This window comes from Xyrauchen texanus, chromosome 16 (genome assembly GCF_025860055.1).
Source record: "Xyrauchen texanus isolate HMW12.3.18 chromosome 16, RBS_HiC_50CHRs, whole genome shotgun sequence".
Taxonomy (NCBI): Eukaryota; Metazoa; Chordata; class Actinopteri; order Cypriniformes; family Catostomidae; genus Xyrauchen; species Xyrauchen texanus.
The window spans coordinates 28,896,984-28,923,628 of record NC_068291.1 but is presented as its reverse complement, the minus strand read 5'-3'; the positions used below and the strand labels follow the sequence as shown (position 1 = coordinate 28,923,628).

The 26,645-nt window shown below is 38.6% G+C and overlaps 1 protein-coding gene across 5 annotated transcripts in view; it reads left to right on the top strand.

Annotated features, from left to right (window-relative positions):
* The window catches only part of LOC127657089 (EH domain-binding protein 1-like), a 182,346-nt gene that overhangs the window by 141,801 nt on the left and 13,900 nt on the right, over positions 1-26,645 (top strand). For 4 of the 5 annotated variants that reach the window (XM_052145738.1, XM_052145736.1, XM_052145737.1 and 1 more), the window contains 3 exons: positions 2,737-2,875; positions 3,326-3,426; positions 6,104-6,230. In XM_052145738.1, coding sequence (XP_052001698.1) covers positions 2,737-2,875; positions 3,326-3,426; positions 6,104-6,230 — 367 coding nt within the window. The remainder of the gene's footprint in view (positions 1-2,736; positions 2,876-3,325; positions 3,427-6,103; positions 6,231-26,645) is intronic. The other variant, XM_052145735.1, reaches the window with a different exon arrangement.

The window sequence follows — 26,645 nt, the reverse complement described above, 5'->3', positions numbered from 1 at the left end:
AAAAACATAATTTGGCTAATTAGAGTGTGTGTGTGTGTGGGGGGGGGGGGTTGAATTCAAACGTGACCATCAGTCTACACATCTTATCACGTGGCTCGTTGTGCATGACAACATGGAGACTCCCAGCATGTGGAGACTCATGCAACTCTCCATGATCCAATGAGAGTGAGAACCACTAATCGTGACCACGCGGAGGTCATGTGACTTTACCCTCCCTAGCAATTGGACCAATTTGGTTGCTTTGGAGACCTGGCTGGAGTCACTCAGCACACCCTGGATTGAAACTCACGACTCCAGGGGTGGTAGTCAGCGTCAATACTCGAAAGTGACAACTTTAATGAAAAATGCCTTTGTCCTAAAGACACACAGAACTTTCTTGTAAAAATATGACTTCATTATATAGTTGACCCTTGACTTGATATGTTAGTGTGGTTTGATTATGTTTGCTTGTTTACCCTAGAGCTATAACAAAATTTGATGATAATGAAAATTTACTTTTGGAGGGTACAATTCACAAAAATTTAATTGTTTGATACCAACAATAGCAGATTTGGAATTTTGACTCAATCTTATCTCTGCTAAGATACAGCCCTTATAAATGGCTATTGTACAATATTTACACTAGTCTACAGAATTGTCAAGTTACCAAAACAATTGCAAAACCAGCACCAGTGTGAAAGGAATGTATTCTTTGACTAGCATACATTGAGACGAGTCGAGTAATAAGCCATCAGTTGCTGTACCCATCCATTATCAAAATGTTCAAGTCCATCAGGATCCATCAGGAAAGCTTTTAGTGATGGGACCTTGTGCTGTCTGTCTCTAGTGAACAGTCCAGCACCTGCTGCACCTGATCTAGAGGCCTGCACGACAGCCAAAAAGCCCAGGGGAGGATCAGCAGGGTTACGAGCAATGCTGCTCTGAGCCCTAGTAGTTAGTGTTTTTTTTTTCTTTCTTTTTTTTTTTAAAAGGGCAGTTCTCTCTCTTTCTCCTCCTCTCACCATCACCCTCTTTAAAGGCACATAGAGTCAGGTTTGAGTATCGAATCCCTCTTGATATTTTCAGCTTTTGCATTTTTAAAACAAAAGTTATTAGAAGCACATACTTTTTCTCTCTCTCCAGGGCTTTACAAACACAGGCTTCCTTCTTTTTACTCTAAAAAAAACGGAATAAACTGCTCCCCTCCCTGGAGGATTCTATTCTCCTATTCCACAACTCCTCAAGGCTGCAGCAAAATAGTGCGGGAAAGAGCAGTTTCCCCCCAGTCACACACTGCAGTCCCCCAGTGCTCTCGGTTGTGTCTCATTAGCGATTGTCTCTATGCACTGCAAGCCTGCTGCAATGGTGTCACACGATAACCGCCTGCAATGAGCAGCAGACCGCAACATTAGTCACGCATCCCCCATACACACACACCTCTGCCAAAATAATACCCACCACAACAATAATGATCAGGATGATAACCGATTAAAAAGCACCGATCTCAATGTGAGGATAGCCCTGATATCTGCCCCAGCCAGGGGTACCGATGAGCTGTGGGGGCAGGTGTTTCGAGGATGGGGGTTTTAGCCAGGGTTGGAGGCCTCAGGTCCTCCGGGAGACAGAGATTCTAGCAGGGCTTTGGGTTTGAATCCTGTTTGTTTTCTTTCAACTTTAACATGAGAGGAATCAGACGGGTTAAAGAGCTTTGTTCTTCTGTCTCTAGAGATCCAGACTGTTGAATGTGGCATTTTAACACATAAACGCTCACAGCTTTGGTTTTGTTTGGTGGGTGCGATACTCGTTACACAGCTAAGGAGGCAGATTTAGGGTGAAATAACGTGATTTTTAATAAGTATGTTTAAAGAAGGTCATCCAGCCTGTAGGGATCTCTACAGCTTAAGAGAAGCTTTAAATTAGCTTTGACAGCTGATATTTTCCCTGAATAAAAATATGGAATCATAAGTTGGATAAACAGCTATAACTGTCAATATCCCAGAGATCAGGCTAAATTTGGTCTTCACTAGGGATACTCTAATTGCAGCTTTGTTTTCAAAAGTTATAATTGAAGAATGAACAGGGCAGAGGCTGTATTTGTATCTGTTTGTGCGCTTTTGTGTGTGTTTATGCACGTTTGTCTTTATTAGCTGTCTGGTTTCTGTACACACATCAGTGAGCTAGCGTTTGTGCTAACAATGTTTCTCCCTCTCAGTCTCAAGCAGTGGAACGTGTTTGCTAATTGCAAACTTTATTAGATGTTTCCTATTATTATTGACGTTGCAAATGTTATTCTGAATGCCACTGTTTCGCTTTCCAGTCTGCTTGGCTTATTGGGCCCACCACATAATAACACATTTCAATATTGAGGTGATTGGAAAGCACGGTGAGAAGCTGCTAACACATGTTTGCTTCCAAGACAATAGTGCTTTTAATTTGCATAATCTGAATACATTTTCTGGCTCAGGTTTTGTTGAAAGTAGACTTAATTGCCTTATTTCCTTTGTGCTTGTGAGTTAATGTGGGACTTGGTGATGTACCAAATGCCATTGAACCTTTCCTCAACCATTCTGCAGGCGCAGAGCTACATCGTTAAATATTTCTTGGCCATGTGTGCCTAATTTGTACTTTTCTTTAATGTTAACCGGCATCCGAAGCAAATTTTATTCAAATGACTCTACTCTTCTTTTAAGTTAACTGATGTTTTACTCTTTATCCCCACACCCCACCCCCCTTATTTATTTTTTTATGCATTTATAGAATAATGCAGATGAGCTGCATGCGGAGCGTCTTCGCAGAGCTACAGAACGTTTGCGCAGTCCTGTTGTCTTCCACAAGGAGTCTGCTGTCAGGAAAACACAGCTGAAATCATTCAGCCAATATGTAGAGACCAGGCCAGGTGAGGCCTCTTCCGTTCACTGTTGTCACTCCCTCCAATTTGACTTAAATATTGTTCATTGAGGATCTTTCATTCGAGAACAGCTAAGCAACCAATAAATTAATTTAATTATGCGTAAAGATGGTCAAGCATGGTACACCAAGGTTTGATTTTCTTATTGCTTCCAGGTCTTCCCATTAGTCTTACAGTAATCTTAAGATAGTTGTGTCTCTTAGAGGCCTTTAAGAATAATAACAGTTTGATAACCGCTGAATAAGATGTTTATATATGCCTTGTGCTTGCTTCAGTCTACATGCAGGATCTAACTGGTTGGTTTAATTAAGGTCTGACTGATGTATTTAAATGGAATAAATCTGTCTCTGTATTCATCTAAGGCCATTCTATCTATGTTCCCAGGTGAGAACAAATTGTCAACTTTTAACATCTCTCTCTCTCTCACTCTCTTTTAAGAGGTTAAAAGGCAGAGATCGGTGCCTGAAGATCTGAAGCGAGCGAGCGAGGAGAGAGGAACTCTGACAGAGACAGAGGGACGAAAACCAATTGAAGATGAAGTACTTAATGCATATTTAAATTCTCTGTCACTGCTGCTCATTCTGCTGCGGTCTCGGATACTGGGGTCATAGTTGAATGTCACACACACGCAGTAACTCACATCTGTTTGAGGGGCAGAGAGGGTTTTTTAACACTGATGTCAATCTGTTCGTCCCTAAAGCCGAAGAGAGAATGCCAGCAAAATTAGCATGCTATTCCCTGATAATTGTAAAATTTGGTAAAAGGAGATAGAAAGAAGGGAAAATATCCCTCTTTCACTAATTTTCTGTCTTTTATTTCCAACCTGTTCAGTTTGTCCCAAATTTCCCCTCAATAATGTCTCTTTTAATACAATTACCTTTCTCTACAATCAGTTGTTGATAAAAAATCTAATAATTTTAGATTTTTATATATATTATTCTAATCGCACGTAGGACAGATGAGATCAAGCCTTTCAAGTCTCTCACATTCACATGCGCTCATCTATAGATGCTCTTTACAGAAATGCTGTCTTAAAGAGACCGTACCGTTTTTTAGCACATGTTCAACAAACAAATGTTAATACCTGTAAATAGTACAAATTATGTTATTAAACAATAAACAGAATCTGGAAATATGTATCAGTACCCAGCCCTATTACCTGTACTTTGTGTTACTTTTTTCCATGGAACACATGAGAAGATGTTAAGCAAAATGTTAGCCTCAGTCACCATTCAATTGTATTGCTTCTTTTTCCCATACAATGAACCCATACATTGAAAGTGAATGTGACTGAGGCTAACATTGTGCCTAACATCTTTTGTGTTCCGTGGAAGAAAGAGTGTCATACAGCTTTGGAATAACAAGAGGGTGAGTACTATAAATTATGACAGAATTTTATTTTTGGATAAACTGTCCAATTTTCAGTGTGGACTTTTGAACACCATTATACTGTATTCCTTCCTTCTCTCCATGCAGATATACTGCATTGATCTAAAGAAGCATTTTTTAATTATTGCAGCACCATATATAGGGCCAATGCTAAGAGAAACATACCATGGGAAGAGTGTGCTAGATGCACACAGAGAGAGATATAGAGAGAGGGAAGGTCAGTGGAGACCAGCTTTGCCCCCTCTCTGTGTTGGGGTTAATGGGTGTTGAACTTGCCCATTACCCAGCTCAAGCTGAATTACCCCATGAATGATGTTTGCATTAATATAATATATATGGAAATTTCAACACTTAATTATGGCAGAGAGGCAAGAGCAGGGGGAGGGGGCTGATCATGTGTAAAATTGATTTGTGAGAGAAGCATTTGATAGAGCAGTGAGGAAGGAGGAGTTTGATGGACAGCAGAAGGACTGAAGCAGAAAAAGTGCTGTGTTGGATAGAAGAAAAAAAAAAGTTTTCCGCCATTTCCCACTTTCCCATTATGAAATAAGGTGCATCAGCACTAAATATATATATATGTTTTTCCTGCTATCTTTAGGTTGGGAATTTAAATTAGCACTCTTTTTTCCCCCTCCTCCTACTTTTCTAAAAGTGCTAGGAGGGTAGGAATGACAGGAGGGCCAATAAACGAGTGGAATAAAGGGAGGGGTGCTTGTCACTATCACACACTTAGAAATAAGCGTGCAGTTTAATTACTCCATTTCTCCATAATCACTGTCTCATCCCTCACTCCAGTCTTTCCCACAAGCCAAAGGGTGTGTGTGTGTGTGTGTTAGAGAGAGAAAGAGAGAGAGAGAGAGAGCTTGTTTCCGGGTGCGTATATGAGTGTATCTGAGCACATGTGTGCGCAGATCTGCAGATCTCTGCTGATAGGCCCTTAGGCACTGACCCACCTCTCCCATATATTTCAATTTAGTCTCTCTGTGTGTCAGTCTCCATACTGCTGTAATACTGGATTCTGTAATGCTGTATTCTCTCTGAGGTCATTTAGTGTGTGTTTATATTGTTGTGTAAGCACACACAATCCTGCCCGAGGCTTCACACTTGGGTTAAACCCCAGCATTTAAAGCTATAGTCCATAAATCTTGAAACAGCCACTATTTCTCCAAGAATGTACAAGAAGACAATAAGTAAATAAATAAATATTTATGGAGTGGTGAGAATAAATGCAATAGCTAAAATGTAATATGTTTTAGAGCTGTAAGTTAGGTTAATTTAAGTTCATATGTATAATTTACATATAATATATAATTTTCATTATAATAATAAATTCTAATAATTATAATATTAGTTTTTCATTTACATTAATTGTACATACAAGAAGTGCTGCATTTAAATTTTTTGTTGCTGTTAATTTATTTTATTGTATTTTAAAAGTTTTTATATAATTTTGTATTCCATCATTTGTTTTTATTATATTTTAAAATATTTTTCTAAATCATGCTTTTATTTTTTGTTTTAAATAATTTTTAAATAGCCTTTTATATTTATTATTTCAAACCCCTTTTAAACCTAATTTGGCTGTTTTTCTTTTATTATTATTTTAACAACTTTTTAAATTTACAGCAATCTGTTGTTTTACAAGAAAGCAGAAAAAACAAAGAGAAGAAATGAAACATTAATTTGCTTAATTATTCAAAGGACTATTTGCCAGTGATCATTATGACAACTGTTCCCTTGCTATAAATTAGAAAAACAGTGGATTTGATGCTTCATATATTTTTTACCTCTCATCACTCCCCCCTCCACTCATTTGTTGTTGCCCAGCAGAAGGCATTCAAAGACACCAGTCAGTACGTGGTGGGAGAACTGGCGGCACTGGAGAGCGAGCAGAGGCAGATCGACACGCGGGCCTCACGTGTGGAGAGGCGTCTGCGCTATCTCATGGACACAGGTACGCCGCCCAATTACACTGTAAACAGTTTTGGCAAATTGAGCATTCACAAACTCTTATGGAGTTTGGGAAGTGTGAATCTTTGAAGCCGGGATGTTGGGGCGGCAGCAGGGATATGAAAAGGGGCGGTGAGGATGCAGGGAGGCTCTCTGGGCCGCCGTGATAAGAGAGCCTTCATGGGAGCTGATAACTAGTGCTGATAGCGTCCGCCAGCCAGCCACTATTGAACAGTACCGTGCAGCCATGCGCAACAGAACCCCATATCTGGCCTTCAACGATATGCTGTAGAAGACAGAGAGAGAGAGAAAAAGAGGGAGGGAGGGAAAAGGGGGATACGGAGGGGTAAAGGGTGAAGAGGGGAGGAAGAGGATAGGGGAGGGGTGGCATTTTGGGGCTGGACCGAAAAGAAAATGTTGAAGTAATGAAAGACACATATTTAATAGATACATGCACGCACTCTCCTCCTCCTCCTCCTCTCTCTCTCTCTCTCACTCCTTCCCTCTATCACTCTCTCTCCTCCTCATATACACATATGAAAGGATGTGAAGCAATCTTTCAGGTGTGTATAGCAGCAAAACAGGGCTACTGAACCTTTGTCAAAGCATGGAGCTTGTTCAGAGAAAGAACAGCAATGTCACTTCAATAACTGAAATTTGAGAATAGCTTCCTGCCATCGGATGCTGAAACGAAACAATCAGTTTTTACAAGGGCAGCTTTGGGAAGCAAGGAAGGGTGGGGTGAGGGAGAGGTGTTAAAAAAGGAGGGGAAAATAGACGGCTGAATTTTATGCTTCTCCATCACATTGAGACGATATCAAGTCCATCACAGTTTTGTGTTTGCCCAACCTTCCATCCATCTCTCTCTCACTCTCTCTCTCTCTCTCTCTCTCTCTCTCTCTCTCTCTCATGCTCCAAACTCACCTGGATGCTGTTGAAGTCAAAGCCACTGTGTCCATTTAAAAAAAAAAAAAAAAAAAAGAATTCAGCTCTGAATGATATAGGGCTCGAATACCTTAGCAGGTGGAGAACCGAACCAGTCATGTCTGCAAGATTTACACACTCAAACAGAAATAAGAGGCGCTATTACACAGCAGACCCAGTGTACAGGTCTCACCTTAATGTGCTTACCTTTCTAAACTAGTGCACGCATTTCAGCTCAGCAAACAGGTGAACATTCGCACTGTTGTGAAGTTCACAAGCTGCATGTTGTCAACAATAGCCCCTATAGCTAAATAATATATTTAAAAAAAATCAGAAGTCATGTGGTATGCTGTACATAGAGTATAATGTATTTAATATACTATAGACTGAACTAAGACTAATTGTATTATTAAATATTGAGATTTCTCTTGCCAATTTATTATTATTATTATTATTATTATTATTATATAGATTATGGAGTATTTTTCACTATTTAGATGAGACTTTTACAGCATATGTGAAAAATTACATGAAGTAGTGTTAATGTTATGTCTAGGAATATTGGTTCTAGCTACATCTTTACCACCTCACAAGCCTACCTACGTATAAAATACCTTTATTAAATGTATATTAAAGTTATACTAACTACCTTTATTATATCCTAAAAATTGGACTGGTTAATTCACACACAGACTTCAGGATGATTCTCACACCTTACATCAAACCTGGGCAGCCATGTGACAAACCTGAAACAAAAAACAGACCAGCCTTTATTAAACATTCAGTGGTGTGTGAAAGAGATGCATTTTAAGGAAGGGTAGAACAATGTATGTTTGCACCTGCACAGGTGAGCTTAGGTGTGTGCAGGTTGCAGGAATGGAGTCACGCTTTTAGAGAATCATATCACAGTAGCACAAAGCATTGTTCTTGTAAAGTGCATGGTGGGAGTTAATTTTTGCCTATTTTATTTGCTTCATCCACCTACAGTATACTTCCTTGTATGCATATTTCTAAACATATAAAAACTCCAATACAAACTACTCCTGATCCCCGATACCCCAACCCTTCCCCCCTTTTCACTCTCATTATACACTCTGCCTTAGTCTGCTGGTTTTTTGCGTTTGTTTCCCAGATGAATTCACAGTAATTGGGCTGGTTAATTTATTTACTGTGTGCAGTTCACAGCACATTAAAGAATGGAGATAATTGAACACGAATTGTCAAGTGTCTTCTGATATCAGGCGTATTACAGAAGGGAATGCGTATAAAACTCTATTTCCATGCAACCATTGTTTATGGTAATTAAGTACACAGATGTATTCCTTGGTTGCCTTCCAAGCTTATGGCGACTGCCATTGTTGTCTTCTATTAATATGTAATCAGTAAATAGTTTAATTTTCTAATCTGCAGTTGGAGAATTCACTTTCTAACAGCTCTTAATTATGGCAGCCGCTGATGGGCTAGGAGGCCGTAAACGGAATGCTGAGCGCTCAGGGGAACAGGGAGGCCTGCTGTGGTTCCTGCCTAATGAACTTGTTATTCCCACACCAGAGGGAGCAATGTCCTTCACACACACACTGCCGCCCCCTGCCCATCTCGCCAACAGCTCAACCATCACCTCTAAATATGTTATTGTCACCCAGATTTCTAAACATATCAATTTTGAACGTGTTGCAAAATCAAAAGAGAGAGAGAGGAGAGGTATTCACGTGCTCGCCATTCTGTCCGGGCACAATGCCTTCCCAAACCACATTGAAATTTCTCAGCGCTGAGCATTGAAATGTGTGTAAATGTTATCTTTGCGGCTTTTGATATTCAGCAACCCTCTGAATGCATCAGCCTGACATCTGCTCAGCATGCATTTATGCACACATATGATTTTCAAATTGCTTTTATAACCTGCAACAATGAACGCAATTATGAAAATAATGGCATTTAAAGGTGCTCTAAAACCCTCACACCTACAGAGTTCTTGATAAGAGATTTTAAAAAGGCACAGAGGAAAAGAATGAGTTTTATGTGAGATTAACATATGTTTAAAAATTGCACTTGAGTCTGATAAGATTGACACAGGTTTTATTGCATGCTAATCCTTTCTCTTTTTCTCTGGCACGGTCACAGAAATTCATACAAGACGGATATCATCAGCTTAATATAGTTTACAGACAAGCCATCACACTCTGTGGCAGAAAAACAGACATAGACTGGTCTCAAAAAAGGCCCATGATGTTTGTTGTATTCAAAACATCCTCTTCTTTTTTACAGATACATTCAGCAAGTCTTTTTTTAGAACTTTAGGCTGACAACGTCAACCATTTGTTTGTCACTTATTTTCCCCTCAGTTTTCACATATTAATTCTCTGTGCCCACATTCCAATGCAGTGGTGGCCATGCAGAAATAATTGCTTGAGTGTCTGCGTTTATAGATCTCGTCTCCGCCAGGACTGAAATGGAATTGCTCGTGTGGCTAAGGCAACATGCTTGTAAGCAGCCCCTTTAGTTTGACTAAAGATTTAAGCTTGGCTACGTGAGTTGCATCGGGAAATGGTCTCCAAGCTTAGACAACAGCTAACAGCTAACACAGCTTTAAGTATATTATCAGGCAAGTTCTTTCAGAAACGTATTGCTAAAGAAGCTTAACATTAATTATTGTAACTTTGGGAAGATTACATCCACAGCATGCTTGTAAGCGGTGGCATACTCCTCTTGACCTCCTATGCAAGAGCTTAAAAACACTAGAATGGCATTTCAGCTGCATTAATAGGATAACCAGTATAATCATTCCACAGTAAGAGAAGCAAAAGTGTTTAGAGCATAATACATGCTCGGGTTCTGGGAATGAGACTGGTTTTGTCATGTCTCTTCCAATCAGCATGCACTGGTTTATATCGATGCAATCATAAACTTAATCACTCTTATTTTCTTTTTTTTCTCTCACCTGTTCTCTTTCTTCTGTTGTCTCTTGTGGCGATTCTTATTCTTCTGTTCTCCCTCTGCCCCATTCTTTCTCCTCCCTGGGATTTGCATTCTAGTTCGGTACCTTGTCCACTAATTTTAAAGACCAAAGACCTCGTTTAGCCTTGCTGCCAAGCGTGCGCGGTGAGCAGCGGAAAGTAAGCCTGGAGACAAACGCAGGAATTCGGCTCATAAGGATGGCTTTTATCTGCACAACCAAAGGCCATTGCTGGATCAGGAGGTGACTGCCTATTCAGATTTAGTGCTGGACTATGTGCTCGACTTCAAGAGCTGGTTTACATCAGAATGGTCCACTTTCAGCTGCTGGCTTTTACGCCCCTTGTTCTTCCCGCTAGTTTTAACTCTCACCAGACCGTTACATGCATAGTGTAGGTCGCTATTGTGAAGGCAAATTATTCTCACTACCTAATAAAAACAGGTTTGATCTTTAACCTCAGTTTATTCATATTGTATGACATTAGTGTTTGTATAAAAAAAAATATATAATTTCTTTTTTAAATCTTTTGTTCTATTAACTGTGAATAATTCTCGAGAATTAAGTTTATTTCTCGAAGAGCTTACGATAGAATGGTCACTGTAAGCACAGAAAGGAAAAGCCTCCATCAGCCCTTTTTAATCTCTGAGGCCGTTTGAATGTTCAAGAAGCAAAAACAATTTAATTAGTTAAGTTGAATTGACTTCCCATTCAAACCCCCAACAAGCAACCCCCCCCCCCCAAAAAAAAACCTTTCCCAGATGTGAAGAGGGTTTTTTTTTTTTTTTTTTGGTCTGGTGTCAGGCTTTCAAACATTCTTCAACAGTTTAATGAAAGGGGGTTTTAAGGAAGATTAGAGAAGGGGATCCTCCAGGCATTGTCTGAGAATCTTAAGATAAAACGCACAGGGTGGATAGTGTCTGCGGAGGGGGTATCAGGGGGAAGGGTTTCTTGGTTGCTCAAGATAGGGCCTGCATTGTGAGATGTAATTTAGATTTTTATAATGGCACAGAAAATTGCAACGAGTCACCATCATACTGCTCTAGTTTTCATTTCTTCCTCTCCTTCTGTTTTCTCTCTCCCTCTGTTTCATCCCACTCCATTTGTTTAGCAGTGGTCTTGCTGTCATCTAAATTGTTGGTGTGAAGTTAGGTTAAACTCTGCTATATGTGGCATTGCAGGCAGGCAGTGATATGCCTGATTAACATTTTCAAAAGGGGGACAATGATGGCGCTTATTATAATCTCCCCTTTATTGAAGCATCTTGAGGCCTTTTCATCTTTCCCCTCCTTTGACTGCCATTCCAGTAAGACCCTGCCAAAAGCAGCTAGTGCCATGCCACTGTGGCTCCATACATAGAAAACTGTGCCACACTACACAACATCAGCCAAGACCTCGATGATCTGCTGGTGTTGTCAATGAAATTTTTTTTAAGATTAGTTTTTTTTTTTTTTTTTTTGTGGCACGGAAGTGTGTGTCTGTCTGTCTCTAGCTAAGATAGTAGAGGACACAGTAAAATGTAGGTAACAAAAGGGGAATAGGATCAGTACATGACACTGGCCGGATTTAAACTTGAATTCCCGTGGACACACAGTCCTTGTTAAAAACATATGCAGTAACTATTCCACCACTATTCAAATCAATTTGATTATTTTCCAATAAAAATTACTTAAAGCAATAGTTCTCTGAAAAATGGGCAATCTAGGCACCATTCGCTTGGATTGTATGGAGAAAGAAAGAGTAAACGTTCAACCTCAACATTCTTAAGATTTTCTCCTCATACGTTCTACTGAAGAAAAAGTAATACAGGTTTGAAACAACATGATGGTGACTGAACAAAATTTTCAACTATTATTTTAACTACATTCTTTAGGTTTGGGAAGGTGCTGACAGTATTGAGGATTGAAATATTTCTACAAGCCAAGCCTTGATGTCATTAATAAATAATGTAATAGGTTAATTTGTTAATTATTTTTTCCTTTTAATCTGTAAATTCTTTACACCAAAACAGTTTGTCTGTGTGGGGCTACGTTTGCATAATTGATCATTATTTGGTTTACAAATACTCCCCTGACAACTTAATTGAATTTCAGTCATGCACCACTTAATTAATAGACCTTTTCATATGGAAACTGATTAAGACACACTTTACAATTAAGTGTAATGACGCGGGTTGGACTGTAATTAGGGGCATTCGCGTGTTAACGGCCTGCTATGCTAGCCCGGTTGTTGTTCATTTCCCTTTGTATGGCCCTCTCTAGGCTACACATTCCAATAGCGTACTACCTGAACCTTATCAGCACACAGCCTCTCTCCCAGCCCACCTTATGCATGCTAAAACATGCTAACGACACCCAAAACAGCTCATTTGAGCTAATGGAAATTACCATGTAAATGCTATTGTTCTGCTGTTAACCGCTTAGTTTAGATGAAGAGATAGCAAGGGAAGGGACTTTTATAGTTACTGTAGGAAGGAGACTCATTATCAATTTGTCCTTAAGCAAACCTGAGAGAGAGAGAGAGAGAGAAAGAGAAAGAAGGGGGGGGGGGCTAATAGTGTTAGCACATCCATTACTCTCCTCCGCTTAATTCATTAAGCAAATTGGGCAGGAACCGTATTGGCCTTGTTGAAATACGTGCAATATGACACTGCTCAAATTTGTTCTAACACATGGCCTGGGGAGACGAGCCGACCGCTCTAATGGGGGAGGAGGGACAAATTATGCAAAGACACACCGCAGGAGGGAGATGACTACAACCCAGAGGGAGTAGCACCTCGGCTCTGAACTAACCAATTTTCCTCCTCTTTCTTGTACAATTTGGTCTTGATGTCCTCACTCTTTTAGTATGTGAATGCAATGAATATTCATTTCTGTATTGCATCATAATATTACGTAGCTGACACATCTATCAAATTATGATAACATCCACTTTATAAATGTATTTGACAGTAATCTGAAAGGCTGCAAATCTTGTCTTTGCAACCCAGACATTGCCATTTACCTGGGAAAAGGATTAAGCGAATAAATTAAAATCATATTTTAGTAGAAAAACATTCTGCAGGTGTTGACGTGTCATCTATACAGGAAGCCATTTTAGCATCTCACAGGGTTCAGTGCGAATCTAAATGGAGTGCTGATAACCCCCTAGAATTTCACACCTCTTAATATGTAAACAGAGGGGCAAGCAGGTCCTAAGTAGATGAGATAACAGAGATACTCTTAAATGACTACAACCTGCCATTAACGTACACTAATGTAACCGTCTTACCTAAAGATTTGTGTTGCCAATCTTTTCCATTTCACTTTGCTTAAAATTGATGGTGTCAGCACTGCTAACTTCGTAAGTGCTAGTTTAAATACTAACAATTGCCGATATTAACCATTTGTTTGTTACTGTGAGATCTTAAAGTGCTAAGTTATAGGACTGGTAATATAAACCTTTTATAAAAGCTTCAAAACTTTGGCTTTCGATAAACTGTTTTAAATGAAGGCTTGCTTTTTGAAGTCTTTTTCATAGTATTAAAATCCTAAAAACCATAATGTTAATACAAATATACTCAATTAGTTTTCCATTTGTGACCATTTTAGTTGTAAAATCAGTTTGGTGCAGTCTACTTGTTCAAGGAAGTTTTAGTTCAAGGAAGAGCAAGAGATGGGGAAAGGAATCCCACCAGCCTTATTCCATTTGGCTATGTGGAGATTTTTTTGAAGCTTTATGCAATTACAGATACATATATATGTGCTCACTCCTCCCTCCTGGAAAGCAGCTTTTTGCATGTACATCTACTGGGGTACCCCCTCCCTCAGTGAGCTAATCAGTACCTCAGCTAGATGCATTGTGGCACTATGCAAATCTATTTACATTGGAATAGGGGAATCAGGGGACCCTAAACTCAGGCATCGAAGTTTAAGAAAGAGAATACCCAAGGCCAACAAATAAATGAAAGTTTGCTCAAATCCGTGAGATAATGGGATCTGTGTTCAGACTTACCACAGTGGAGAGATAAACACAGGGATTACTTGGGGGTTTTGCATCAGTTGCTTTCTGCTGGGTGGCCTTACTTGTCAAAAAGGGGGAAAATAGGAGAGTGAGAGAGAATTAATTTTTTTTATGCAAGGACATTCACATGGCACATTGAGAAAAGAAGTATCGCTAATTCCATCAAAGCCAGAGAAATCAGCCATTAATTTATGCTGCTCTCTCCCTCCCCCTGTAGCTATTGTTGCTTTGGTTGTTGATCATTTCGGTAACATCTGGTCCTGGGCTCTTTTGGAGGCCAGTTAGCATCAACCAGATGACCCCTGACAGCATGGTCAAAAATTACTCTGTTCTGTCTTGCTGTAGCTTTTGTCTTGTTCGTAAGGCCAGAAATTCAAATGCTTGAGCATAAAAAAATCAAAGGCAAAAATGTTAGTCTTCTCTGACTATAAAAAAACAAATGAACCACTGACTACCAAGCAATTATTGTAAAGGACAAAACCTTGGCAATATTAATTAACTTTTTTCAGAGATTAATATTCCTGTTGGGCCAGACCTCATCGTGTCAATTAATGTAGCCTAAATTTTGAAGGATGAAACGAATGGCATGGCAGAGCTGCTCAGGTTTCTGGAAAATTAAAAGATGGAGTATTTAATACCAAACATCTATTGAGCAAACTTCCTCCTCCCGAGAAGTGGTACGGGTGTGCAAGAGTGGATGATGCTTATTAATGTACTGTATATAATGTATGTAATGTGTGTGTGTGTGTGTGTATGTGTATGTGTATATATATATATACACACACACACACACACACACATACATATATATATATATATATATATATATATATATATATATATTAGTTTGAAAGATGGGGGAGATTCGGCATTTGGATCAAGGGCTTTGCGGAGAAGCAGATTATGACTTCCATGGTGACTCCTTCCAGCTTTGGGGATATGAGCTGTTGACATCATCCAAGATAGTAGGTGAACTAGCACAGTTTACCCGATAAACCTGTCCAACTAGACCATTATCCATTTTAGAACTGGGAAAGGCAGGGGTGAAATGGGCTACTGTTAACACTGATGTTTTTCCCTTTTCATCAAAGCTCGAGGCGTTTAGTCAGCCAGTAGGGATACTATAATTATTATTTTGTCCAAACCCTTGGGCTCACATATACAGCATAATTCACACACATATATTTCTTCATATAGTGTTGGGATTTTTAAAATTAAATTGCATGCTTTTAAATTATAGTAAGAGTCCAAACTATCTTGCATAGCTATTGCTAATATATCCTGAAGTATGATTTACAGAGAACAGAACAGGTCTGTAGGGTATATATTTGTGGAGTAGATGGAATGGCCTGAAGTAGATTCAATACATGTAAGATGGGGACTTTTGAAGACGAATCACTTACACCTCCGTCATCTCGCCAAGAACATCATGAAGCCTATGTCTGACAATGTTTGAGTCCTCTCCACCTTGTTCAAAATATTTTTTTCCCATAATTCCCTTGTGTAACCTCGGGCTAGTGTTGTTTCCCGCTGTGAGGTAGACCCGGAGGAAAGACAAAAGCACAATGAAACCCGGAGCTTACCACCAACCGTTCTCACTGGAGCTCTGGAGTAGGGCCCACTATACACCGCTGCCTCTCAAGTTCTGTCCCAATGCTAATGAGCCGGCTCTGATCTTTCCTCTGTTTCCCGTGTTTTCAACATCTTCAAGGACCACATGGCGCTTGCAAAATAAAGACAACCAAATGAGAATTTTTAACGCTTTTTGTGACAGCAACTCAGCGCCTTTCAGCCAGCTCGCTCATTTAATATTCCCACCAAGAAAGAAAGGACAGAAGAAAGACGAAAAGAATAAAGGTAAAATGTGCAATAAGGAGTTGGAGGTGCAAGAGGGAAGAGGGAGGTGTCACTGACATTCCTCCTCCCAAGTTATCACAGAGAAAATCAAATTATATCTTAAGAAAAAAAAAAGAAAAAAAAATTACATGGCCTCCACTTTCTCACTTTGCACAATTCCGTGAAATCCGACACCCAAAATTAAACCTATTTGACAAATATGGGGGACAATTTCTTCAAGCTTCATGATATCACTGACAGCCCCCAAACAAGAGGAAACAGATAAAGGGTGAAAGAGAGCCAGAATCTGATGGGGATAGTCTCCCGCCGACTGTTCACACACTCCTTTTTATTAGCTGTGTTCTCTACAGAGGCACAGGGCAGTAGCTCACATTAGTGCCAGAGACCACTAGTTAATAGGATGATGTCTTTTAGCTTTTGTTATGAGATTATAAACTGAAATAGGTATCTGCTCTCATCCGAGCTGCTGCTCTGAGGGCCTGTTGAACACAAGTGGTAAAATACGGCGTCCCCACATTGTGCTGTGCTTGTATGGTAAAAGGCTTTTAATGAAACACCTTTTCGGAGGGCTTCACCAGGTGATCTTTTTTTTAACCGCTCTCGTCTGCCACTCACCCAGCTTTAATTACCTGAAGTACTTCTGCTTTTTCCAAAGGCCCTTGATTCTGCCCCTGTGTTCAACACTACCAACAGTAGGCTTAAAGTGGGTGATAGAGTGAAATGATAGTATTTGTCAAAATAAGAATGAGAGGACCTCTGGCTCCAGTGTTTCACCCTGAAGGTCATATTAGAATATTGGTCATTTTTATTCTTCACACTTGTATTTTTGTGTTATCTATGTTTATAAATGTGTTTACAATCTATTATTTGTTGTTTGATTTGAAATAATTGCTAATTGCATTGTAACCTTTGTCTGATTACAAACTATTTATTAAACTTGATCAAACTGAGATTTCAGTCCAAAAAATGGTCGGAGACTCACTATTATGATTTTCTTCTTGTTTGCTGTTTATTTGGCATCACACATTTTCACAGACACAGTCATCATCATCCACAAAAACAACAGTGTCACACGGAATTATCTTTTCATCCCTGTTTTCCACCCTTCTGTCATTTTGCATCAGTTGTTGCGAGTGGTGTCGTGAAGAGGGCTGTAATTGTTGTTTTGTAATGTAAACTGCCTGTCTTGGCTGTTATTCTCAACATGAAGTTGAGATAGTGGACAGGCAGCCCGAGGATTAAGGAGCAAGGAGCGGCCAACACTCGCTGATAGTCTGTCTGTCTGTGATAATGTTTATTGATTAAAAAGGAGGGGGCATACAAACACAGTTTAATAGAGTAGGGAGCTGTGGACCTAGATGGACATATTTGCGATTCACCATGCTAACTCTAAAATTCATATATTCTCAACTGTTCCTTCCCGTCCCATGGCAAAAACATTATTTTCGGATAAATGGATATGCTGATGTTTGCAGGAAAGTAGGTAAATGGAATTTCAGGTAAAAAGAAAAGATCTTTGCCAGGTTTAAATTGTGATGTTTTGTCTAAATGAACATAAAACACATTTTAATGTGCACTTTAATGCACTTAAGCTCAAGTGGCTTATTGATTTTATACATCTGGTAGCAACAGAACTATTATAAAAGACACCAAATTTCAATAAAAAGCTACATTTATTTGTAATAATTATTGGAATAAACAATTTTTCGAAGTAATATACTGTAAACCCGTATAAGTTAGCAGAACTTGAAAAATTTGAGGTAATCAGTTACATACATTTTTTTAAGTTAATAAAGTACCCGTTTAAGAAAGCAGAACTCTCATATTTTGACTTTGTACTACTATGCATGTTGATTGCTCTTAACTTGAAATAGTGAGTAAGATAACTCGTGCATTTTGATGGCACTTAACTTAAATGAACTCTTTGGCTGAACTTAAAATTAACAAGTAATCTCAATTTAAATACTTCAAGTGGGGGAAACCTAGCTTCTACTAGCTAGAGCTAGCTAGGACATGCTGAACATGCTGATTGCATGTTGAGTGGTAACACTATGCTTTGGTTAGTATAGTAATTACTCAATGAGTAAAGCAGAATAGAACATTCTTAATTTGTAGTCCTCAACCTAATCTCAAGCTCATATTCACCATTATGGTAACCCCCAAAAAACGTAACTGAAACCTTTCTAAATAACACAACAGAACATTAAACAATAGCAAGTGCCCCCCTTTTTATTAATCTTGCACAAAGATAACATTATATAACACTTAACAATTACCCTCCATGTCGAGTGTCTGTTTGTGGATTTCAAGCAACTCTGCACATTAATATAGAATGTTCGGTCACCAGGGTGCTTTTATAGTGATTTTACAATGGCTTCGAACACTTCTCATCCAATCAGAATGTAGAGTTGAAACCGTTTTATAAAAATGTATTATCTGCCAGTTGTTTGTTTTGCCCCTGCCAGACTAGGCGTAAACTGAGAGGTGTCTGTGCTATTAGCTGGGGGACTGGGGTGTTTGCAGAGGGGCTGTTTGTGTTAACAGCTTTGAGGGGTGTGTGAGAGAAGTATTAAGGTACAGCCTATCTTCTGTCAGCCCCTCACTGAACGTTCAAACAATTACATGAAAGGATGTATGATAACAGTGTATGTATAGCCAAGACTTTTCTGTCATTAAGGGTGACTTTAGCGATCCTGTTTTCCCCTGCAGTTCATCTATTCTCAGCGTAAGCTTATGAATTCTTTCTCATAAGCCGCAAAGAAAGCAGTTGAAGGTCAATAATACCAGTGGCAATTGAAATCCTTGTGGTGGGGCGGAATTAAATTGTAATGCGGCATTGCTGGTCATGTTTCAATATACGCAAATATGTCAGTTTGTGATAATTAAGTGAAAATGTATTTCCCTAAACATACAACCAGAAAGCAATATTGATAAAGCACATATAATACAAATGTTTTGTGCTGTCACTATTTTGTAGTGATTTAATTCTGTTAAAATAGTGGTTTAGAAATATATTTGTTTATATTTTATAGTGGTTTAATTTCATCTTAGTCTCAGTTCATGTACAGCTTTGTTCTATTTAAAACCCTCTGCTTGATGGAAATCCTTTGTTGGAGTTAATTTTATCTACATGTCTCATTGCTTTTTCAGTCTCTTGGTCACCCAAAGAGACCGGCCTCCAGATAAAGAGCAAACAGGGGAAAGGTTAGCGGTTTACTAGGTTGGCTTAAACAAGAGAAAATGTGTTTGGTCCATTTTAAAACTTGTGATGGTTGTCTTAAAGCACAATGACCAGGGCTTTCTCCTGAGTTTAGGTATTGTGGGTAAAGCTAAACTACCTTCCATCAGAGCGGCGCAAGGCGAGCATGGCCCTTTCAGCCCACGCTAACAAGACTTCTCCACACTGCAGACCCACTCAGAGTAATTAAATCAATCCTTTTGTACTCACCGCTCTCTCCTTCAGTGACGATCTGATTATTGTCTTCATGCATATTCAAAGAGACTCCCTGACTGGCCCTTAATGAGCTTCCTCTCAATCTCACAAAACCTTGTACATCTTGTTCTTTCCCCTTCTTTTTTTATTTTATTTTTTTATTTGTCTCTCTCTCTGTTTTTCTTACATTTTACCTTCTGACAAAACAAAAGAGGGACATGGCAGTCAGAAGCACAGAATGAATGAAAGAGGAGAGTAAGTCCACTTAAAATAAATCGTAAATGTTCAAAAAGTTCATGAGTGGCCGAGGAGTAGAGATCTTCCCCTTCAAACTCCGATAGACAAATTGGATTACTGGGTATTGGATTAAACAGAAAACGGGTGGATAAGAAATGAGATGAGCTTGCTGTGATCACAGGGTTTAATATATTTCTTTTCTTTATGGCCTCTTCTCTCCACCCACAGCCTGCTTTTTCTTTCTCGAGTAAAAACACACCCAGCTGTTTGCAGGACTCAGGATTAATTTTTAATTGTTCTGGTTTCTTAAAAGAAAGATTTTTATCTAAATCAAATAAGGGGGAAATTTGTAATTAAACAAAATGCCAAGCAAAACAATCCCCCTGTTGTGGAGGTTACTTCAGAGTTATTTAGTTTTTATCATTCTGTAAATATCTAAATGGGGTTCTAATTTTAAAAATAGAACGTTACGTTCACATAATTAATTTGCTATTCACAGCGTTTTGCCTAATTATATGCCTTGAAAATGAAAAACAATCAGTACTTTAAGCAACTTTTGAAAGATCTTGTATGCTAATGTTAAGTTGTGGTTTTTATAAACAGCTCAGATATTTAATTGATCTTTTAAAAACACCACAGTCTTGCCTGGAGCCAAATACTATTTGTGGTATGTTTGACCAATTAGCACAGATTAAAACTTAACATGGACATCTAAAAAAAAAAAAAGTCTAGCAGATATATATTTACATGACACTTTACATTTGGGTGACTTGGGTTTTGTTTTGTGTGTTAGGGTGTGTGTGCTGTCGCTGTTAGTAAATAATCACTAAATGTTAGCAGGAACGAGTGGCAGATTGTGAAATGTGTGAGGATTTCATTAATGCTAGCTGGTTTGAATGCAACAGTGGCTGAGATGACTATCTTAATCTGATTTGGCTATAGAGGCCACATCACTCTGCCATGGACACAGGCCCTCAGGCCCATCAGACGATCATGGCCCCTGCAGCCTCCTTGTGTGTATGTGTAGACTGCAGGGCGTTAGTCTTTATTTCGTGTAAGTGTGCTTCATTCCAAAGAGAATGCTATTGGGAGTGATCAGCTAAGCTAGGAAAGCAGGTTCTGTTTATTTCCTATTTTATATGAAAACAAATGTTATTATAGTCAAACCATGGAAACATTTATTATTAGTATTTAGAAACATTATTATTATCATCAGAATTATTAGAATTTTTTCAAAGAAAGCAATACAATTTGTAATTTGCAAACATGTACGTATTTTACAAAAGTTAATTGGTATGTAATGTAAAAGATCACTTGATTTTTTTTTAAGCATCCAATGTAAGGATAGAACTGAATTGATCATTTGCAAATATGCAAAGGCATGTGCATCTGTTTAAATAGATTTTCTGGATATTTGCATATCAGTGCAGAAATGTGCACGTCATCCAAAATATTATTTGTACAATTCATAAAAGAAAATTGGTGTAGACAGAAATCTAAATGCCATCTTTTGAAAAAAAAAAATAAAATAATTCACAACACTCATTCTATATGAGAAAATAGAGCTTTAACTTTGAGATTAAAAACATGATATTCGGCCACCTACAGGGCCCTTATCAGACATAAAGAGCATCATAAACAACGTTTTCAAAATGTATCAACAGAAAAATATTTTTCAAATAAATAAATGCATCAGTCTGTTTAAAATGTCCAAACTGTGGCATTTTGACTGAGCATATATGTTTTTAAATTTAATGACTCTTAATACAAAATTAAGATAAAGACCTTTTAGCTTGTTTTGGGCATCATTTTCAAACATCACACTGTTTGTTTTAATGGTAAATCAAGCACTCCTTTCATGCTGTCAGTGCTGAAGCTCCGGCAATGGCCTCCGGGATGCGACTCCTAATCCGTCATTCCCTTACAATGTCACACAAGCTTAATATTACCATTTATTATTTGCTTGTTTCATTTGACTGTGCGTCGCTACAATGACCTGTCACTGCACACTTTATCCCTTCCGAGCTGCACTATTAAAAGTTGACTACAATAATCCAGGCTTGATTCTGAAATCCTAGACCCCCTTTTTTCCTCGTCTACTTTGAGTTGTCGTCAAATACAAAATTTCACACATCTGGCGCTTGCAGACATGAGAGCGACTACCTTGGTGGAGGGTCGTCGAGTTTTGGTGGTGGGGGTGACAGAGCCGTCATCCTGCTGGGGGCTGCCGCTGGCTTTGTTGTTACTAGCGGATTTGTCTCTCTCACATGACCAGCGTCACAATCACATGGTGCCAAGCAACAGAATGATAAAAAAGAAAGATCCGAGGCACTAGTTCCCACAACAGACTTGTTAAAAGACCTCATAATGGCTCTGTGCACACAGACAGACAAACACTGCCATGCTGCTTGTATAACCTCTTAAATATGAAAGTGAATGGCAAATAAATTTGTCTTTTTTTATTTGACTTTTACCTGGAGTATTTTAGACACAATTTATCTCTTCTCTGAAACTGATGACAGCTGTGTACACAAGGAATAGTTCACCCAAATAATTTTATTCTGTCATCATTTGACATGCCCTTATGTTGTTCCAAAGCCATATGACTTACTTCCATGGAACACAAAAGGAGATGTTAGGCAAAGTCGTAATTGACTTTTATACAAAGTAAATGGTGACAGAGGCTTACATTGTGTCTAAAATCTCCTTTTATGTTTAATGAAAAAAGAAAGTTATACATATAGAGTAACTTGAGAATAAGTAAAAAAAAAATGATTTAATTTTTGTGTGAACTATGCTTTAAGTGCACACATACTTAAACAACTTGTGCCACTGTAATTCTCATCTGACACAACTCAAAGCTACAAAGTTAAGCTTGAAGTCATCACATTAGTAAAAAGAGAGTGTTTTTCTGTACAGCTGCTAATGCTGTTGTTGATGCTGTCAGGAACAGACAGGTATCAGAGGGACATAGAGTAGGTGATGTGATTACATAAGCTTAAATGATCTTTCATCTCTTCTCCTCTTTCATCCCTCTTCAAAGACATAATTAGTGTCACAAAAATGCTCAGAATATTGACATCAGAGTCATTTTCCCTGAGCCCAGTTAACCGTTTAACCCCTCGGCTGACTCTTGGCCTACCCAACTCACCAACTCCACAGTGTCAGCTTTCCTTTCATATCTTCAGATGTCAAAAAATATATTTGAATCAAGATGGCATCACTTGGCAAAATTTTATATATATATATATATATATATATATATATATATATATATATATATATATATATATATACATACACACACACACACAGTTGAAGTCAGATCCACAGATTTCATATTAGCAAACTATAGTTTTGGCAAGTCGTTTAGAACATCTATGTTGTGCATGACACAAGTAATTTTTCCAGCAATTGTTTACAGACATATTATTTCACATTTAATTGACTATATCACAATTCCAGTGGGCCAGAAGTTAACTGTGCCTTTAAGCAGCTTGGAAAATTCCAGAAAATGATGTCAAGCCTTTAGCCAATTAGCTTCTGATAGGAGGTGTACAGAATTGTACCTGTGGATGTATTTTAAGGCCTACCTTCAAACTTAGTGTCTCTTTGCTTGACATCATGGGAAAATTGAAAGAAATCAGCCAAGACCTCAGGAAAAAAAAAATATGTGGACCTCCACAAGTCTAGTTTATCCTTGGGAGCCATTTCCAAACGCTCATCTGTACAAACAATAGTATGCCAGTATAAACACGCACAGTTTGGTGCAAAAAGTGCAACTCAATCCCAGAACAACAGCAAAGGACCTTGTGAAGATGCTGGACGAAACGGGTAGACAAGGATCTATATCCACAGTAAAACAAGTTCTATATCGACATAACCTGAAAGGCTACTCAGCAAGGAAGAAGCCACTGCTCGTAAACCACCATAAAAAACAGACTACAGTTTGCAAGGTCACGTGGGGACAAAGATCTTAATTTTTAGAGAAATGTCCTCTAGTCTGATGAAATAAAATTTTTACTGTTTGGCCATAATATCCATCGTTATCTTTGGAGGAAAAAGGGCGAGGCTTGCAAGCCGAAGAACACCATCCCAACCGTGAAGCATGGGGGTGGCAGCATCATGTTGTGGGGGTGCTTTGCTGCAGGAGGGACTGGTGTACTTCACAAAATAGATGGCATCGTAAGGAAGGAAAATGATGTTGATATATTGAAGCAAAATCAAAAGACATCAGCCAGGAAGTTAAAGCTCGGTCACAAATGGGTTTTCCAAATGGGCAATGACCACAAGCATACCTCCAAAGTTGTGGCAAAATGGCATAAGGATCACAAAGTCAAGGTATTGGAGTGGCCATTACAAAGCCCTGACTTCAATCCGATAGAAAATGTGTGGGCAGAACTGAAAAAGCATGTGCGAGCATGGAGGCCTACAAACCAGACTCAGTTACACCAGTTCTGTCTGGAGGAATGGGCCAAAATTACAGCAACTTATTGTGAGAAGCTTTTGGAAGGCAACCCAAAAGGTTTGACCCAAGTTAAACAATATAAATGCAATGCTACCAAATACTAACAAAGTGTATGTGAACTTCTAACCCACTGGGAATGTGATGAAAGAAATAAAAGTTGAAATATATATATACAGTATAGGGTGTAACGGTTCTCTGTAAGAAAAAACAAACCTTGCCGAATGATTATTTATTTGTATTTTTTTTACCGAGAACCGGAAGCATTGACACCACGGTCGGTTCACCTCACGTTTAATGATGCATCTGGAGCATAAGTTTTGGTCAAAAAAACAAAGCGTCAAACAGACAGGCGCAGTTACAACCTCCGCTAATGCACCTGAATGGATCTGTAAATGGATTTGCTCCACCTGTGATTCACGTGGGTCAACTTGATGATGTCACTGTTCTGTAAGCGTTGTTTAGTTTAAATGACAAGTGGAGAAAATTAAACGCTGATATAGAAGCCCCCTGCGTTTCTCCTTTCTAGTAACATTTTCTTTTTGCAGTCAGTTACAACAACAATGGTCAAAAGATGTTTACAAAACAGGCACTGTTGCAGACATTGCTCGACACGAGTGCTGTATACTCATATATGTTATATATGTCAATAATGCGCGTGAGGGTTCATTTAAAATGTGCATGCAAATTCTTCCTGTTTCCTTGTGCAGCTGTAATCTATCACAAGCGTCAATGATGCACATTGATTAATGACATTTAGATTCCATTATAGTAATACATTGATACATGATGATTAATTTACGCCAACATCACCCAGGGAAAGAGCCGCAGGTGAGCCGAGACTGGCCATTGGGAGAACCAGTGGGCCGGCCGTGAAATGGGGCCGCATGGGCCGCCACGTTAAGCTGCATTCACACTGCCAGCTACTTTGTCGCTGCATGTCACCAGGGGCTGCCGGTTAGGTCGCTAGTGGTGTGTATGGAGAGTCTAAACAGCACTGTTTCTTTACAATTAATATTATTTTTCAAATATTAGGATCGCGTGAGCTCTACCATCTTCTCTCTTACTGGCTGTCGCTCCCGAAAGTCGCACTTAATTTGCATAAAGGTAAAAATTTCCCAAATTTGTCGCGTCGTTGCATGCCCACATCCGGTTGCCAACGGTCGCCGTCGAGCGTGTTGCCGGAAGTCGCCAGCTCTCATTGAAAATGAATGAGATTAGGTCGTTTTGTCGCTGCGTGTTGCTGGCAGTGTGAACGCAGCTTTATGCAGAACGCGCCACAAAACGGTGCCGGTTACGATTATTATTTAAACCTGTTGACCAAATACATTATTCTTTGAATTTGGTAGTAATATTGCAAGTAATAAATAAAGCAAATGCTGAACCGTGCCGAAACCGTGACCCTTAAACCATGAAACGAACTGACATCCATGCAAATAAAAGCATGGAAAAAACGGTGCGTTGTTTCTCCCAGATGCAGCTAAATTTGAATCTAAGCACAGACGCAACATTTCGGGCAGAATTATCCATTATTTTAGTGGATTTCCTGTATTAACCTGAGCTTCAGATGTTTTTGCTTCTCATCTGTCTTGCTGCGTTGATATCAGTCACACTGAATTAGATCCGTGAAGTTCTCATGCTCCTGTATGAATAGCTTTTTCAAATTTTTTGTTTATTTCCTTTTAATTTTCTGCAAGTGGTGAACCAGGTGTGTTAGAGTTATGGGCAAGCTGCCATATCACATCGCATCGCCCGAAAACGCTCACTCACTGTCATCTAAACAAAAGCGAAACTGCGCGAGCATGTGCACAATAGAGACTGAACAGCAACCAGAGAAAATAACAGTTCTGAGATTTGAAACTTCAGCATTTAATTTATTTTATATCTGTATGCATAATAATGCATTGGAAACGTACTCTTTGATCACATTAAAATAATAAAAATAAATTATGACTAACCAATTTTTTGCAAGTTATTTGTGACAAAGTATAAAAAATATATATTTAGGATTACATTTTAATATTTTTTTTTAAATAATAATCATGATTAATTATAGAAAACTGTGTGATAAATTAGTTTAAAAAGTTTAATCAATTCACAGCCCTAGTGTGCTGTGTGTGCCACGAAAAGTGTTTGGACACTTAAATATATTAATGTAATTGCAATACAAAACAAAATATCAAACAAAGTGGCATATGCAAACAAATTATGCTAGACCTTTTCTTAGAACGAACTTCACTTTTCTCAGCATTTCTGCAATTAATTATAACCAACTTGTCCCAATTAGATTTTTTTTCACACAGGTGTAGTTGCTCACATTAACTATGGACAAGTTTCACAATGTTTGACAACCAGAAATTGCCCCAATATGTTGTATTTATTTTGAACAGCAGATTGTTTTATCATTTAAATTTGACAAACTCCTTTGTTTGAAATATTTGCTTGAAAAGTGTGCTATCTTTCGAAAAATGCGATCTTATCTAATGCAATAGCATTCACACATTTACTGTAAGTGTCCAAATACTTTTGGGAGCCACTGTATATAAAATAA